This window comes from Molothrus ater, chromosome 4 (genome assembly GCF_012460135.2).
Source record: "Molothrus ater isolate BHLD 08-10-18 breed brown headed cowbird chromosome 4, BPBGC_Mater_1.1, whole genome shotgun sequence".
NCBI lineage: Eukaryota > Metazoa > Chordata > Aves > Passeriformes > Icteridae > Molothrus > Molothrus ater.
In genome coordinates this window covers 43,923,779-43,942,467 of record NC_050481.2, presented here as the reverse complement: position 1 = coordinate 43,942,467, position 18,689 = coordinate 43,923,779, and the positions used below count along the sequence as shown (strand labels likewise).

Genomic DNA, 18,689 nt, shown 5'->3' with positions numbered 1-18,689 from the left:
TCTCCTAACCTCGCAGGAGGCAGTCAGTGGACATTGGCCGAGCTGACATTTACATTTCCAGATCATCAACATCCCCCTATCTCCAGACAAACAGTCTTGTGAGAAAGACGCTTTAACACTAGGACAGAAAGCACGGAATGTTGAGTAGAAGGCTATTTCTCAGGATCCTGCACTTGCCCTGGAAAGTCTGTGTCTACCCTATAACCACCAAAAAGCAGACCCATACCCTACAGAGTAATGCACCTGGGCCTACATTCCTGAAGAAGCAAACAAAAAAATTCAAGATCTCACAGGTTAGAAAGAAAAAGCTAGCTTCTAATGTATGCAAACTGCATCCCTCTGCATATTTTTAGGTGTATACTGATTGACTTGTCTCAGTGCTTAAAATTAGGCTGCCTTTAGGCAGCCAAGTCTCTTTCAAGAACTACTGATGATGATATTATTAACCTTTGGTATTGAAATTTTGTAACACCTGATTTACCCCAGTAAACAGCACTACTATTTCATCCTTAGCCCTGGACTGTGAAAGTTTACAGCTTTGAGGTTTTCATTGGTTTTGTCTTTTCAGAAGATGCCAATAGAAGCAAACTACCCATCAAACTGATATGGATACAGACTGTTGCATGAGGGATGCATTACAATTTTACCTTTCTTTTAAAAGGTATGTTTTTAAAGGTAGATTTTTAAAACATTATTTTAATTGGTTCTAGATTCAAATAGAACAAATTGAGCAGACAAATAATTATTCCTTCTTCTGTCTTCAGCTCCCTTGAAAGGTCACAGAACTTTTTTTTCAATAAAAAGCTGGGATTGTATCTGCCATTAAGATTTAATTGTGATATAACTTGTATTGATATAAGGATTAGTTTTACTCAGATGTAGTAATTACAAAGACATTCATATTAATCTTAGTTCAACATTGGATATAAGCAGGCCTTGGTTCCCCATGAGATAAAGAACTGAATCCTGTGTATTCTGGCTGAGGCAGTTCAGAAGGTCAATAAGCAGGATTTCTTTGTCATTTAGAAATACAGCATTTCCTTCTCTTTGTTCAATTCACATTGTTGTAACTACTTCTAAGCAGGTGTTTAGAACACAAACCTTACAGACACTAAAATAAGGAGATGTTTGGTTCTTGAAATGTGTGGTCTGGTTGGCCTGCAGTTGACAAGGCATTTTACAGGAACACATCTGACTTTTTACAAGTTTCCAACAGCAGTAAACTTTATTCCTGCTGACAGCAGAAGCAATTGCTGTGTTCAGAATAAAATTGATTGGTTTTAAAATTTAACTTTGTTTTCTTGTTTCATGTTTTCTGCTCTAAGGTTACATTTAAATATCTTTCAGATAATCATTTTGTAAAAAACAATTACTTGTATGTTACTTGGGTAAAAATATGTGTGAGTGAGCACCAAATCATTGCAAGGTAAGGGGAAGTGGGGTTTATTTGAACTGGAAATAAGTATTTAACTTCCTCATTTGGAAAACAGTATTTTCATAGTTGAACTTTCACAATTTATTTTTCAAGATCAGAAGAAAAAAAATTAAGGCAAATAATAAAATAAAAGCAAGAAATAAAACTGCCATCATAACCACCAGCAGCAGGAACTTTGTGTATTGTGATCCAAACATCTGCCCTCATGATGGCATGAGGGGGCACATTCTTGGGAATTCTTGATTCTTGATTATTGGGCCTCATTTTGGAATAATATCAATAGTGGCAACTCAGCATACACAAGTCTGTAAAATATCACACCCAGATTGAGCACCTAACACTATTACAACCATTCTGCTTTGTGACGGATGATCCAACTTAAGATGCTCCAGCTACCAGCTGCTACTGCCAGCCCCCCCAACAGAGCTTAGTACCTGTGCACCACTGCTGAGTCAGCTCAGTCAGTATTTTATTTTCGGTTTTGTTTGAAAGTGTCTGGATCCCCTAAAATTAAAATTTATGGCACTTCATTTCTTCTAGAAAAATTGCACAGTCAATCTGGGCAACTGGCTGGCAGGTCAAACGAGGCTCAGAGAAGAGCACAGAACTGTGTTGAACTGACTTTGGTAGGACAATGGAAAGCACCTTCGTTTGGCTCACATGGTGCTATTGGCTTCTTCCAGTAGATTGGCTTCTTGTTATCTCTCCTGTTTCCTTCTTCATGCTACTGGCTTTATCAGGAGGAGTCACAAGATGCATTAAGTGTGTATCAACGCTACAGGATATTTTGGCATTGTTATCAATTATTTAAAAAATCTATAATTTAAAATGTAAATGAGTCCATGCTCAAAGATGCCTTGTCAACTGCAAGTAAACCATAAAACATTTTGCATATCAATTCAGTGGTAACATTCTACTGGGACAGTAATTTCATCTGCTTTCAGAGGTTCTGAGATTTTTCTAGCCCAATCACCTCCTCTGCACCTGAGTAAGTAGTTTGATTTTTCTGGCACCTCAACAAATAAATTTCACTCATTTTTTTCCACATGCTTCAAATGTTGCATATGCCACAGACAAATTACTTACTAAATAGTAATATTAGCACAGAACACAAGGTTCTGCTTTGAATTAAAATTTCAATATACAATAATAGTATGTGAATAATTAAAATATGTCCATGAGGTATCAGCATCAGCAACAGTTCAGAGAGCTACACAGGCCTTTTGATTCAGTTTGTCAGCACCTCAGCACTCTGTCACTGTGCTGTCATTTGTTATTGCACCCCTCAGCCTTCCCTTTCACCTTCAAATCCTGACATTCTACTTGGCTGTCCTAAAACCGCATTGGCAAGCTCTGCATGTCTATTACAAAATAACAGCATTGTAGTCTGATGCAGCAGCATACACCCAAACCCAAAATATATTTTACTCAATATAATCTATAACTCTTGACATATCAAGTGATGGGCTTCAGCACAGCTCCCCTAGTGCTCCCTCTCTGCTCTGCTCATCATGCTGCAATTTTCTGCCTACTAGGTACATCCATCGATTGATCAAGGCTTGCAAAAGTCCGAGTTCAATAGGATAGACAGGACCTCAGCAAAGGCTGTTTTATGCCTGTCAGCAGTATGATAGGAATTCTATCATGAGACACAGAGACTACTTGCAATCTCATATTTTCATTAAGCAATAGTGCAAGTGGTCCTGCTAGACTGAGTAGATGACATATTTGCATGAACAGTGAAGGCTATCCACCTCATCTAAAACAATACTGAACAAAACAGGGAGCTTAACCAGAGAGAGGTCTCTTCTGAACAAGCAGATCATTTTCTGTGGAAGAATGGCTACGTGACAGGGGCCACATTCTGGACCAAGAATCAGGAGGATGCAGCTAATCTGGGTCCCTGCACCTGCAAAACACTGTGCCCTTGAGCATAGCTGTGGTACAATAACAAGTAGTGAGAGAGACATGAGAAAAGAAAGATGTAACCCCTAAGGTATGAGGAAGAGCTGATATTGTAGTATAGCCAATAGATTGCTTAGCTTGCAGAATATGTATGAGCTTATTATTTGTGCATAAAAGTCTGATGCTCTCTTCAATAAACGAAGCTTGCTAAACAGTCGTGTTGAGTGTCCAAGTTTCCCTCACTGCGACAATTTTCCAATCACATATCACTTGCACCTAGTGGGTTGGGGGAGAAATGAAGAAAGGTATGAGATCAACTCTAAAAATAGTAACTCACTCTCCTGAAAACAAGATATACTTACAGAAATTACAATGTCAGCGCCAGTACTGGGAAAGCAGCACACTCAAAGTGACTTGTTAGTCTCTAAAGAATTATATTTTTCTGCCAGCTTTTTCAGGAAATCTAATAAAACATTGATGAAATAGAAGAATAATTTTCTCTGCATAAAGATTAAGTGGGAACATGAGTCTATACGATGGACGGTTTTTGCATTCATCTCACATCTGCTCAGGAACTGCAGGAATCATTGGGAAATGGCACATAGAATATTTCTAAACTGATGTGTATCTGAAATAGTAGATGTCAACTTGAGTCCTACAGGAAGTGACAGTCAATACCAGCTTGTTGCCAGCTATTTCTGCAACAACCTATAAAGCTTGACACAGCTAGGCAGTCTTGTGCTAAGACTAGATCCTATTGTTTCAGAAGAAATAAAAGGGAAGACAAGTATTACCAAGCTGTATCAAAATGCATAATTACACACAAGCCTGTGTGCTGGCACTTGCCAGAACCTTCAGAGGGAACTGAGGTTCTGACAAAGAGTATTAGAGTTTAGGAGTAAGGGTAAATGCCTTAGGAACTCCATAAACTGGAGTAACTCAGCTGAGTGATTTCTACAGAGTTATTTACCATCTGTTGGTGGTGACTCAAGCTAAAAAAACACGGATGGATCTTGATCCAAATTTTTGTGGGGGGTTTTTTTGTTTTTGGTTTTTTGTTTGTTTTGCTCTGTGATTTTTTTTTGTGTTTTTGTGGGTTTTTTTGGGTTTTCGGTGTTTGGGTATTTTCGCCTGAACTGTTCCAAACTTCTGAGAGGATTAAGGTTTTGCGTCGTTTTGGAAAAATAGATTTTTATAGGGAGTGTCTCCTAGTTTGTACTTATTCAGAGCTAATTCTCAAACTATTTATAATAATAAATGATGCCATGAGTTTCAGCTTTAAGGCTAAGTAATCTTCTTGGAAAAACTTCCAGTCTGTTTGTAATGCATTCTGAAATTCTCTCTGCTATTTATTGAGGCATAGATTATTCAACTTCCTTCCTCACACATATATTATGTAGTGAATGGGATTTACAACAGCCAGCCTGCTCAGCAGGGAAACTCCTGAATTAGCCAAGACAAATTACCAAAAAAAAAAAAAAAAGCACAGACTGAATCCTTATGTATCTCCTGAAGCCTTAGAACCTTGTCAGAATTTTCTGTATGGAATGCAATTCACATCCCTAAAAGTTCCAGAGGACTGGGATGACCAAGTAATCACTTTAAATACAGAAAACTGGCTCAATCTTTTCTTCAAAATGGAAACAACCCCTCCGAGTGGAGTTACAGTCTCTTTTTTATTGTTTAAGATACATGGAGTTTAAGCTAGTAGTAAAAAAAAAAAAATCCACATTAAAAGGAAGATACAGGTACCTCTGTGAAAACAACTGGGGTCACTCTTGTGTGCTAAACTCAGGTTTGCAAAGAAATCACCTTTGAGCACCCTCACTGGGGACCCCAGGAGAATTCAGTTTATCTGGGGGATGGATATCAATGGCACTAAAGCAGGAAAAATCATAAAATATTCCTCTTAGTCCAAATGGTAAATATGCAAGCAAATGCACTATTAGTGTGATCTGCCAAAGCAGCATGACCAGGGAAAACTAAAAGGTCTTCGTGTCTGTGCGTGAAGTGGGGTCTTTGTGGATTCCTTTACAGCACAGAGTCTCTGTTGCACTGTCTCTGTAGGCACCTTCCCTGCAGCAGTTCCAAAGGGAAATAATGAATGTTCCTGGCAAATAGGACTTGGGACTCTCACAGTGAACCTAGTAATAGCTTGACTACTTCCAAAGCTACCTACAAACAAACCAAGTTTTTTGCTCAAACCTCAAGTGCAATCAGGAAAGACAGAGTGGAGAGGGGGCTGCCCAGCCCTGATCCCCGCAGCACAGAGCAGGCAGGCTGGACATGTGGCAGTTGAGCACCTTTCTGAGTTCAGGTTTAACACCTTTTCCAATGTAAGGCTTTAAATTGGAAGTGACGTAAAACCCAGATTCTGAGGCTTAATTCAACTACCTCTCTTCCCCTTTATTATAGGTAGCTCATGAAGTTTTAGACTGCCTTTCAATCTTTGTCATCTGTTGATCTATGTTCAGAAAGTTACTAGCTTATAAAGGCAGCAAAGGTTCTATTGATTCTTTACTTTTAGTTTTGTTTCACATAGCTGGAAATTTGTTAAATGGAAGCCTAAGTTGAACAAACATGAAACCTTCCTCAACAAAGTTCATTTACTTGTCTTCAGTTAAAGGGCAGAGCTTTACAGAGTGCTTTGTGCATGTGGACTAGCTTTAACTAGAAATAATAAAATTCAGTAATACTAATTAACTTCATTTGGAAAGAATGCTTTCTGTAATTTCAGTGGCTTACAGCATTACTTTCTCAACTACAGATCCCAGCATACCTAGGCAACTGCACTGCTTGTGTTCAACAGGAAGCAAGGAAGTTTTGCCCCTTTCTTGAATCCCACTCAAAATAACTAATGAAAAATTTTGTGTAGAAGATGACCTACACAACTGAGAAGCTGAAGTATCATCAATCCCCACCTTGAAGAGCGAAAAATAACAAAAATGCCTTTGTGGATCTGATCCAACAATTTGTACTCTCCACCCTGATAATGGTACAAAGAATACATTTAGAAAGCACAAATTAATTCTGTTTTCAATTTATGTGCTGCCATTAAACATACACCATTACCTTAATACAAACTAGAAGGGATGTGATTTTCAGTAGAGGCAGCCCCTGTTTACTAACATAATTTGTTCAACAGTTGTAGGAGCAGGAAGGTAGAACCTATAAATTCCAGACCATGCTGCCCACATGAACTGAACAGAACTGCTAAAACAGAGATATATGGCTGAAGGCCAGATTTTTATGGCTGAGGCTTTCTACTGCTTATGGCACCAATTTTTAGGCATATCACTGATGTGCTTCTGCTGATGTAACTGCAGTGATTCAACAAAGTACTGCTAATTTTAAATTGCAGAAAAAGATACTCTCTCCTCATTTATTACTTTTCAACTGCAAATACACAGAGCTTATATCACACAATCCTCCTTAATGTGTTAGCTAGAGGTATAAGAAAGTAGGTACAGAAAGAACACTTTTTTTTTAATTAAAGTTGCTGAACACCAGAAGCTTGCTTTGACTTACTCAGTACCTCTGTAAATCTGGCCTTGTGTGATTAGCTGCAGTAATACTGCTGAGAATAAAGCCTCACATTTTGTGTCTCACTGTTGTGGCTTAGCCAACAGTCATTCCTTCCTGTGACAAGGAACAAAACCCATTGCTCGTGGATAGCAACCACACAACATCTTTCTTCACAAAGAAGGGTTTTGTTGTGGATCAGAGTTAACCTGTAATATCTAAAGAATTAACAAAGGATCAGATGGCTTAGTAGATAAATGTGTCTTCCTTCTTGGACTAAGTAATTCTGGCTTTACAATGCATTATACATGGCTGCAGTCAAAAGTACAACAGGGCGTTAAGAACATTTCTGTAAGCTCTTTAAATGTACAAAGTGTTTCAAAATAAAGGAAAGAGTACAGCTTCTAAGCCGTGTTCTCCAGGTTTCTTTGAAGGAGAGAAGAAAATGACAGTACTTTCCCTATGGGGAACTTCCATGTCAAAGTAAGAAAAGTGTCTATTTGTAACCCAGAGTGCCTTTTGTATTATTATTATTATTTGAATCCTTATCTTTGTCCTTTGGAATGCTGTATCTTTAGAGGACATAGAACAACTATGTTAGATATGGACTTACAAAATTTATATATATTACCACAAGGTGAAATGATTTCACAGGAAATGTCTCTTGTAACACTTTTGCCATAACACTTTAAGTAAAGCAATCTTACAACTGGCCTTATCAGGAAGATGGGAAAACAGTATCAACCTCCAAAAGGTTAAGGAATGTAGTACAAAAGCATGACTGGGAGTCACAAATGTGTCTTCATATTACAGATTTATCTTTGAAAGGCTCTAGCATGAGTTATACATTGTCTTCAAATCTTACATTCAGACCTATAGAAACAACCCAACTTACAGTAGCATCACACAGTAACCTCTTCCAATTCAGGAAGAAAGAAATGTGTTGCTAACCTTTATGTAAATCTCTTTCATCTATTTTTTTTAAGTGCAAAATACAGTGGCAGAGGAAAACACAATATTTTTCCCAAAACCATGAAAAACAGGAAGACAAAGTCGTTTTTTCCCTTTACCCAAGCATTCAGATTTTGATGTACTTTCCTTTTAAAGAGTGTTGAGCTTAGCAAAGCTGTAATGTACAATGTCAAAAAGCTCGGTCACAGATTATATGGATTCTCTGCAGTGAGAGTACAGAAATGATTTCTAAAGTGTATAGTGAGAGCACTGCCATTGTCTTGACCTTTTTTCTGTATCTGCTGAACAACTATATTTTATGCATAGAATCCTCTCCAGTTTCCTGAACTATGTCTAGTCTTTATACGTACTGAGAGATGGAGAGGAAATCCCACAATAGGAACACAGAGAAAAGAAATTTGCATGTATATTACTTTAAAACCATTTCAGCTTGACCTTCCATGAAGAATGGTTTAAAGGATGAATGCTTTGACTGTGAATGCAAAGGTTAATTGTCTTTATTGAGTATTGCTGAAAGGACCCTAGTAAACCATGAAGGTTTCTTGGAGGGACGTACTAAAGAAGGATAGGAGAGAGAAGGTTTTGTATTAAAAGGACAAATCCCTTAATACCCACATTAATATGCCCATGTCCCAAGCAGAAGACTTTAATAAATGAAACAGACTTTCATAAGAGGCTGTTGAGTGTTATAGAGTACTACACTTTCTATTATTGAGTGACTGACTTTAAATAGAAATAAAACTACCTACCTAAACTCATCAAAAGTCCTCCCACAGCACACCAAGCACATTAACTTCTCCGGCTACTTCTTTTAAAACATAAATAAATTTTAAAAATTACAGAATTCCTCAGGGTATTAGTTCTCCTGTTAACTTAAATACTGAAGTGATTTACGTGTTTAAGACCATAAAAGTACTCCTTGCCTAAATTTTTATGGTTTCCTTGTTTGAATTTCTTTATCAGATATTTTACAAATTACATAAATTGCATTGGAAGACTATTGTCACAAAAACCTCTTCCGTGACCAGTTTCATGCTATGTTGTGTCAGTAGTTTTACATCACCAGCAAATGTAAAACTGCAAACAGACTATAAATATTCTCTCATGAGCCAAATAAAAAAAAAAAAAAATCAGCTAATATTTACAAGATGATCCAGAAATAAAGTGTTTAATTCTTTTGCATATTAAAAGTGGCAATTTCAAGACACTTAAGCACACTATTAATCAAACATTTTGGGATTGTAATGAAGAATTCTCACTGAACCAGTGCCTTCAAGTAATAAATGGCTTTCAGGATGTTTTTTAATCCATCATATTAATAATCTCACTGTTACCATACATTCAATTACAAAGCAACTTTCTTCCAGAGAAGTATCAGTGGTTTACACACTACAAGGAATACTATCTCTCTCTAAGACTGTACACAAATTGTAGTTTCTAAACAAACATAAGAGGAACAGTCATGATACATATTAGAGGAATTATATGTCAAATGAACGAGCAAATGTGAAGGACAAAATCTGTAATAATCCATCCAATGTCAATGCAAATCACAAGTCAACAGGGTCCAGCAAACACAAATGGCTCCTAACACTTCTTTGCAAATGATGTTCAATTTCAAGCAATTGCATGCCTCAACACAGTTTTTAAATACACTAAATGCAAAACAAGTTAATTCATCATCTTTTGCATATACAAACTAGAGAGTCCTATAAAATTCATAATACTCATACAACCATTCCATTTCATGTATGTTCAAAATGTAGGTAAAGACTTGCATATACATTAGGTAACAGAAAGCCCTTCACAACACTAAACCCAAGACTACAATGCAACTATGATATAATTGTTTAGTTTGTGTACTACTCCTTTAAAACAAAAACCCCACAGGCTTGTGCGTTGAAAAGTCAGAGGGAAGTTCTTGTATGCAGCTGAGAGAGATGAGACAGATCAAAGGAAAACCAAAACAGCTCAAACCCTCTGGAAGAGCAGTCTGTTTTCCATACTGATGACTTTCTTCAGGCTTTCATGCACAGGCTCGTAAGGGAAAGCACAACCATCTTCATCAGCAGGTGTTGCACATATGATACTTGTTGAGCTTTTCACAAAATCACTTTTCAAAATGTCCATTATCAACATAAACAATTCAGAATCCATTACAATCAGTGCAATAAATAACACAGAAATTTTGAATGATTTGAGGTGTATAGAAGCTTTATATATAACATGTGTTTTCAGTGTCATTATTACTATTTTCTTTAGAGACAATACATTTTTTTTATTAGTAGGGAAGTTGTCAGTATTTTTTTAGTCTTATTGGCATGTATTTGTCTTAGCAGAGGAAATCCAGTAGCAAGAGAGTGTCCAGCCCATTTCCAAAATTCTTGGCAAGCTCTGCTGTGACAAGCTGCTACCATATTTGACATTCTTGACACGAGCCCTCCACGCAGTGTGGTGTGGGAAGGAGTTCCCTCGGCACCTCAGGACCTCTCTGTCTGCCTCCTATCTATGTGCCCTGACTCTCCCTTTGGCCTGGCAAGCGGCTGTGTCGGCCCAGGAGAAAAGGAGTGGAGCGCTTCCTCCCTCCTGAAACTACCCAGAAACTGATGAGAAACCTTTCACGACTTGGAGCACTAGGATGCTCTTTACTGTGCCCAACTGCAGCAAGGTCACCAGCTAGGAACTTCCTAGACCCCCAAGAGCTTTGTCCCCTACTTTGTACTCCTGGCGCTGGCAGAGGGGCTGAAGTCTCGCACTGGGAGGAAAGCCCGGCTCGCCGGAGGAAGGTGCGGGGCCCCGCGGCTCGGCACGCCCATCGCTGCCGGCGGGGAGCTGCTCCCGGCGGCGCGGGGCTGGCGGCCGGGCCCGCACCACCCCCTGCCGGCCGCAGGGGCCGCTTCCCGCTCGGCGGCGTCCTGCCGGCGCCTGGGATCTCTCTCCGCGGCCGCACATCAATAAAACACCCGGGAAAGCCGCGAAGTGCATCGTGCCAAAGCGGCTGGTCCCAGAGCTGCCCAGACCCTAACAACATCTGCGGAAATGCCTCCTTCTGGAAGCTCGTCTCATGCTTATGAGCGGAAGAGTGCCGATGCTTACTTGCTCAAGGTCGCTCAGCCTATACAGGCTGCAACACGAGTGCGAATTGCAGCGCAGATAACTACGGGATAACTGGAAACCCCTGCTCTTCAGCCTAGGCTGGATGCCCTGCTCACAGCGGGACCTGCCTCAGGCTTTACGGACAATTCACGCGAAGTGCTGCCCTCATGTAGCATAAACATATTTTCTTTAAAGACCCCTTAAAAATAATCCAGTACAATAAAACTTTTCGCCCGCTTAATCGGAACACTCGTCTTTTGCCTTCCACGCAGCTGTGAATTTCACAGCATTCACAGCGGTCTCCTGTGAATCCTGTGAAGGCTGAGGCAGCAGGGAGAGGACTCCCGGGCAGCCCAGGCAAGCAGCGTTTGCGGCGGGGAAGCCCTGGAAGCGCTGTGAGGATCAGCGACTCCCAAGCAAATCGTCTCATGGGCTTTCCTCTTCTGCGCTTCCGTCACCTCAAATACTCAAACAGCGCTGCAGTCCTGGGGTGCCTTTCCCTGGGGAGATTAGTAGGAGTTCCGAACAAGGCTGGGGGGGATGAATATTCAGTACTTTCAGATCTGGTTTATAGGAAAAGGAAAGGAGCCCCCAGCAGCACTTCAGCGCTCGCCAGTTTACCTTCCCAAAGGCGACCCCTTCTCCGCGGCCCCGGGGAAGCCGGTGCCCTGAGGGGGTGTCCCGCGGACGGCCATGCATGAGGCGGCGAGGGCCGCCTACCTTCCCCTGCCCCTCTTATCTCTTCTTTGGCGCTACCTCCGCCACCACCGCGGCGAGGTGTATGTGTGTCCCGCCCCTCCGCCACCACCGCGGCGATTCACTCCGGCTCAGCGGCTCCGCGGAGCTCGCCCCATGCGCCCGCTCCTTTTCTGCTGCCTTCCTGAACCAGCCGCCCTCTTTACCGTGTATAGACTGACAGAGAGATTTATATTATTATCATTAGTATGATGATGAGATGATGATGATTATTTGAGCCAAATTCCGCTCAGGGCCGGGGGGTTGGCAGCAGGTGTAGGAAGACTCCGTCTCTGCAAAGGAGCATGCTCAGCGCTCTCAGGCATGCTCCTTCAGCGGGGAGAGAGCCAGCGCTGGGCCGGGGGGCGCGGGGGGAGCCGAAGCCTCCCAGCTCGCACCGTCCTCATGCAAAGTTTGATTGTACCCGCGGCCCCGGGCCGCGGCCCACCGGCTCGGCATCCCACTGCCGCTGCCTCAGCTTCGCTCGGCCGGGGGAACCGGACACCGCGCGGGGGACGAGCCGAGAGGGGGGGGTGGAGGGGTGGGGAAGGGTTTCCCCGTCGCTCCCGGCGGCAAGGGGAGGAGAAAGAGGAAGAAGAGGAGATGCCCCGGCCAGAATGGCTTCAGAGCCAACTTCTGCCGGGAAAGGCGCGGGTCAGTTGCCGCTTCCTCCCAGCTGTTCCCGGCGCTGCCCCCAGTGCTCATGCAAAGCCGAGAGCACACGGGCAGTACCATCAGCACTACCATCATCACCGCCACTATTATTAATACTACCATGACGATGCTGCGGGCCGCGCCGGCAGGAGGGAAGCCGCGCTCGGCTGGGGCAGCCGCCCTGCCGCGCTTCCCCCGCCGGCTGCGCGCCCCCCGCCCGGGCTGCGGGAGCCCCGCGCAGCGCCCCGTGCGGGCCCCGCGGCCGTGAGGGCCCCGCGGCCGTGAGGGCAGGGGGGATCCAACCCCGGCCACAGCCACGGCACCCGGCGGGTCGCCTACCTTGAGCTCCTCCGTGTCCAGGTTAGCTGATCTGTCCATAGAGCGAAACTGACCGGAGCGGACTGGAAACTACGGAAGTTGTGCCAAAAAATGAAGAGGAACAAAGGGGGGGGGCGGCGGGGGGATGTGGGGGGGGAGATAAAAAAGGGGGAGGAGGGGGGAAATCTAGTCCGTCAGTTTCCAACCTAAACTCAGCCTTGTCCTCCAAACCGTGGTAGCTCCCCTCAGTCTCATTCTCCGCGATCACGCCTCCACCGGTTTAAATAAATAAATAAATAAATAAAATATTTCACTTTTTTAAAAAATAACTCCCTTAAGGATTAAAGCGACAGGTGATCCTTCCCTGGTGAAAGAGATTCGCGTCCTCTGGCAATGAAAGGAGACAGCAAAAAAAAAAAATTCCACTCAGTTTAAAGATTTTTTTTCTTCTGCAATAAGCTCAGAAACCGGCGAATCGCTGTATCCCGAGGAAAAAAATCCTTCTTCCCTGGACAGCATCATGCAGCAAATTTCAAGCAAATGTGTTCAAACTGAAGAGAGCAGTCTATGATAAAAGCCTTTCTCCGTCATGCTACCAGAGTAGTCTGGTAGCTAATTTAGCACCCTGTGAGCGCAAGACATTAGCGATGAACAATTTCGCTGGCAAGATAACAAAATCCCCCAAGTCCTGCATAGGCTAAAAATTTGTTATGCAGCTAAAGATAGTCTATAGTAATAATAATAGTAAGTATATATACACATACACATATATATAATAAAGGAAAGTCTGTACGGTATGGTCTTCTTTGAAGGTTATGCTGGAAGAGTTGGGAGGAAAACAGGAGGTGGGTCTCTTGCAGAAGAGAAGGGAGAGAGAGGCAGAGATTTCCCTCTCCGTCCCTGTTTTACTGTCCTTCACCGCCAGGTGACTGACTTCCCTCCTCTCGGCTGGCGCGGGGGGATTTCTCAGCTCTAGAGCAGCAGCGTTTCCTCCCCGAGCAGCCCCGGCTCTCAGCGCCGCCCTCCCCGCTCCCCGCGGCCCCTCCGCCCCCCCCGGCCGCTGCCGCACCATCCCAAGGGCTCCTCTCGCTGGTCCCCGGCGGTTTGAACAGCAGACACAGTGGTCAGCTTAAAAACCAGCACTGCTTTATATCTGTTTTGTAAGTGCTTTGTGTGATACTCATGTATCGTTCCGTATAAAAATGCATATATATATATATATATGTATATATATATATATATAGACATATCTGCAGGTGTGTCTAAATTAATAAGGTGGTATGGAACTTAGTCTTTGGCTTGTAGTGTGCAGTTTTGTGCAGCTGTTGAGTGTATCATTGATGGGCTGCAGCTGTGATGGAGCAGCCTTTCTGATAGCACGTGGATTAAGTCTGAGACTCTCTCAGGTTGTTACTTTTACTAATCCCCTTTTCCAAAGGATTCACTGTCTTCTAGCTCTCAGATCACTCTAAAGAGAACCAAAATTAGATTTTAAAATTCATGTTCCTCCCCGCCAAGATTTTATCACCATCCTTTTTCATAAATCTGTCACTTGCAGTTTGGGAGAAGATTTTTGTGATTTTTGGATTCCTGCTATCAGTCTTTTGGGGACCTTATTTATGAACTCCATTCATGGCAAGTTCAGAATTATCACTTTCTAGTACTATCCCCTGCTTTATACACTGCTTTAAATAGGATTAATACTCCTGATAATTCGACTTAAGTAAGCTAACTTAATAGCTCAAAGTATACACTCAGTTTCCAGTTCCATATAGATTTGTTTGCAGCTTCCACCACTTCAAGGTTAGTATAAACTCATCCCTGGGTAAAGCCCTTTTTCTGAAGACTGGATATAGCCCTCATTTTCTGGACAACTACAGATGCGAGGCAGATGCAGGCAAATGACATTTCTCCTGTATGCACAAATCATACATGGCTTCTAGGTTCATTGTGAATGCATTGTAAGTATCGTTATTATCGTTCATCTAGAATGGCAGTTTGTAAAGGTTGAACACTTGGTCTGGCATTCCCATGTAAACCAAAATGCTCTTGTCCAAATAAAAGACTGCCAAAGTAGACACTGAAGCAGCTGTAGGACCTATATAAATTTAAGAGTGTTTTCACCTAAAAGAAAAATACCACTATATTCACCCACTCCCCAAATTAGAAACCTGGAGAGACCTCTGTAAGAGACCATGCTAGAGAAAGATCTCTTAGAAGATGCTTCAAAGTCTCAAAATGTTCCAATAAGCAGGATGGGTAGAGGAAAGGACTGCCCCATTGTGTGAAACCAACCAGGGGACACATCATGAGAGCACCTTGGTGCCCTGGCTCGTGTCACTGGGTAACCAGAAGACTCCTGAGCTTCTCCCTAAATCCATGCCTGTTTGCATGGAACTCAACAGATCAACAAGTAGCTGCACAAAATGCAAATTTATAAAAACAGAAGGCCAAAGACCTGCAGTACCCCGATCTTCTGCTGATTTGTTGCTTCTACATTTTAGAATTTCTTAGATCTAGAATTCCTCAATTTGTTTTGATATTGGCACAAAATCTGTGTCAATGTGATATATTTGAGAATCCTCTGCTGAATTTGGCTGATGCCAGTCAGGAGTTCAGTGAAGAGACAAGGAAAATTGACAAGGCACTCATATAAGCCAAACTTCCTTAGTAAACAAGACAAAAGAAATTGATTTTGACAGTTCCTTGAATAATACTTTAAAATATGTTTCACTCCTCATAGTTAATATAGCCTAACGAGTGACATTAAAAATTCGGGTTTATTGCTGCTAAGGCAGGCATGCCAAACTTGATTAATACTAAATTTCTAGTTCCTTCAGATATCTTAGTTTTTATCTTGTGTATAATCTGTAAGGCATTTCTTTTCTTGTGGCAGGGCTCTAATTCACAAGATAGGGGCTGGCATTTTCATCCTCCTTATTCAAGCATGGCCCTATGTCTTAGTTGTTGCACATGATGTGGAATTACTATTTTCATTAAAGAATGCTTTCTGTTTTGTTCAGCACTGTTAAGAACCATTTTTGGCATAAGTGTCAACACAAAATTTTGCAAACTTCATTATAGGGAAAAATTGTAACGAAACCAAAGGGTAGATCCAAAAAGGTACCAGAAAATCTTTAAGCAAATCAGAACCTGAGCTCTGAAAATGACATCTGAACCTGGTGCAGATGAGTGTCTGGAAATAAAAACTCAAAGAAAGCAGCAGTCTGCAAATTTACCAAGCAGTAACTTTGACCCTTGATTCAGCAGGTCAACATGTGGTAGACTAGTGAGGGAATTACATTATTTTGTGTAAATCCAGTACCTTAGCTACTATTTCACTTCTATGCCTGCATTCATCTGATAATTTTTCTAGTTTTTGGGGTTTTTTTCTGCTAATAAGTCTCTGTGAAAATGTCATTCACTGCCTAGTCCTATGCCTTTCCTGTCCCCCAGCCTTTCTGGTAAGGAAGGCATTTCTGGTAAGCATAATTAAATATTATAAATCAAATATAATTAAAGATTGTGTTGTCTGGATATAATTAAAGGGTGTGTGGCAGGAGAGTCCTTGAAGAATAAGCATCCTTAAAAACTGTGTGCTTAACTTTGGAGTACTAGACTTAGGTTAAGGTTAGGTTAAGGTTAAGTGTCAGTTATTTTTTTGTGGTAGTCTTCTAGACTGGTATATTTTTTCTTTAATTAGAAAGACCTGTTTTCTCTAGAAAGACCTGTTTTCTCCTGATTTGCACTGTACATTTTTTTAGTAGACCTGATTCTGACATACAAGGGCAGGATAGAGAACATATGGAGGACTTCACAATGGTCATTCAGATCACAGCAGCATTTTATCCAATAAGGAAAAGTTCCCTCCTCAACCTAAAAGAATAAAATTCTGCAGTCATTAAAGACTGAATGCAAACAACAGGGGAGCATATTTTCCTAAATATGCAAAAGCATTTTTATAATCACAAGGTGTTAGCAAGCTAATGTAAAGATTGCAGCCAACTCCCCCTGTGGTACATCCAAACACTGAGCAAGTGCAGTTCAAATCTGTGCAGGGAGTGGAGAGAAAGCATAGCTTTTCAGCAAGGACTCGTGCTTTTTTAAACGGGCACAGTAGTTTCAGTACTAGATAGCTATCACGATTTCTTTCTCTTTCCAGAGGTGGAAAGATGAGCACCATGATGTCCCAAATGAAATTACACAGAGTGCTTTGTCTTCCCATCAGCGCATCTGTCTCATCCTTGGGAGACACTTTTTCTCAAACAGGATTTTCCAAGACAGGGTCACCTAGAAGATCATCTTGTGTGGGTTTGTCTTCTTTAGGTATGGATAACTTACTGGGTTGCTTTAAGCTCTCAGATAGCCCATGTGGGAAGGTAAACACCACTTCTTTCAAAAAAGTGTGAATCGTCTTGGGAAGAGACTGTTTCTTTCTGACTGCACCGGAGTTCCTTAGATGACTGAATCCAGAACCACATACTCAGTAACTTAATACAAATACAGTTCAACTAAAGCCAGAGTTACTCATATGCATATGAAAAAAAGTTGCAAATCATTATGAAACCATGGAAAATTATGGAATCTGTCATAGTGAAACCACAGGTGCTGGTCTTTCTCATTTCTCATCCTTTTAAAACAGAGAGGACAATTTTCCTAATGCACTGTTAGTAAGAATGGAAAACTAATTCAAAACCTAATACAACTCTTTTGATACATTTCATAGATATTTTCTATTTTAAAGAAACCAAAACCCACCAAAACTGCTAAACCCACAAACCCATAATTTCAGGCTAGAGATGTAGATTCAGCATTAAATATGAGAACAGGTGAGTAGTAATATAGCTCTTAAACACAATGACTAAATTTTTCCCAGGTTATAAGAGAAATCTGTATACCTGAAAATGATTTTTTAATGCTATTCTACAACATATAATTTTTTTTTTTTGTTAGTAATGGATGTCAGGCTGACACAGGTATATGTATGTTACATTATAGTTTCCTCTCAGGAAGAGTAGTTGGAGTAACATAAAACAATTGGGCTGAAGCTACCAAGCTGTCTTCCATGCTTCAGAATCCATCTCAAGCCAGAAGGAATAACTTTCTTTATCCTAGAAAAGGCTGCAGAGGGGCCTGTAAACCATTGCTGTGCCCTGGGGATATGAGAGATGTGAGTAAAGAACTCTAACACTACAATAAGTAAAACAGAGCAGAGAACAAATAAAAGTTTCCCATTAACTGTTATGTTTAGCATTATCATGTGAGCAAATAAATGTGTTGGTAACAAAAAGGTCTAAGGCTCATCCCATTCTTCCATTCACTGCAGAAATACTTTTATATTGATCAAAAAATGGTATATTTAAAGATACATAGTGATTGATGGTCTGAGTTTGCATTGAATTGGAATTATTATGATCATGGATACAAATGAATATAGTGGCAGCATTATACCATATGTTGCTCTATAACTTGAGGGTTATGTAACTTTTTCAAGGCCACCCTTCATAATACTACAACACTTTACAGAACTTTGAAATGTATGAATGAAATCTGAAGGGAAATAGGAAAGATGGAGAAATAAAGGCAATATTTAGATTGAATTAATAATAGAAAAGCCTTAGGAGATGAAATTGTTTGATTTGAATTAGGCTGGAAAAGGTCAGGTGTTTCCTTCCCAAAACTGTTTTGCTTGCCTTTCTCAGCATTCCACCCAATCCAAATAACTCTTCCCCTTTTTCTGCATCCCTGTGCTGTTTCTTTCTCATTTTCCAAAGCCTCCACCACTAACTTCACATGTTAAACAGTTACATGAGAATACTCCAGCATAAGGCCTTTTTATAAGCTGATACAAGGAAACTTTATTTAACACACAATAAGCAATATGATGTTTGGAGAAAATGTAAGATGATGGCATTAAGAATTTTTTTATCTACTAAGGACAAAAATGAGGTAATCTTTTTCATGAAAAGGTGCATTTTATACCAAATTGCTCCAAGAGATCAAATTTATGCATGGAATAATCCAACAGAGAGATGACATAGTGAGAAGAACT

At 41.1% G+C, this 18,689-nt stretch overlaps 1 protein-coding gene across 2 annotated transcripts in view; it reads right to left on the bottom strand.

The window, feature by feature from the left end:
* The window catches only part of SGCZ (sarcoglycan zeta), a 405,020-nt gene extending 391,483 nt beyond the window's left edge, over window positions 1-13,537 (bottom strand). For both annotated transcript variants that reach the window (XM_054514715.1, XM_036382601.2), the window contains exon 1: window positions 12,659-13,537. In XM_054514715.1, the coding sequence (XP_054370690.1) occupies window positions 12,659-12,697 (39 nt within the window). In that variant the 5' untranslated portion in view covers window positions 12,698-13,537. The remainder of the gene's footprint in view (window positions 1-12,658) is intronic.
* Window positions 13,538-18,689: the final 5,152 nt, after the last annotated feature.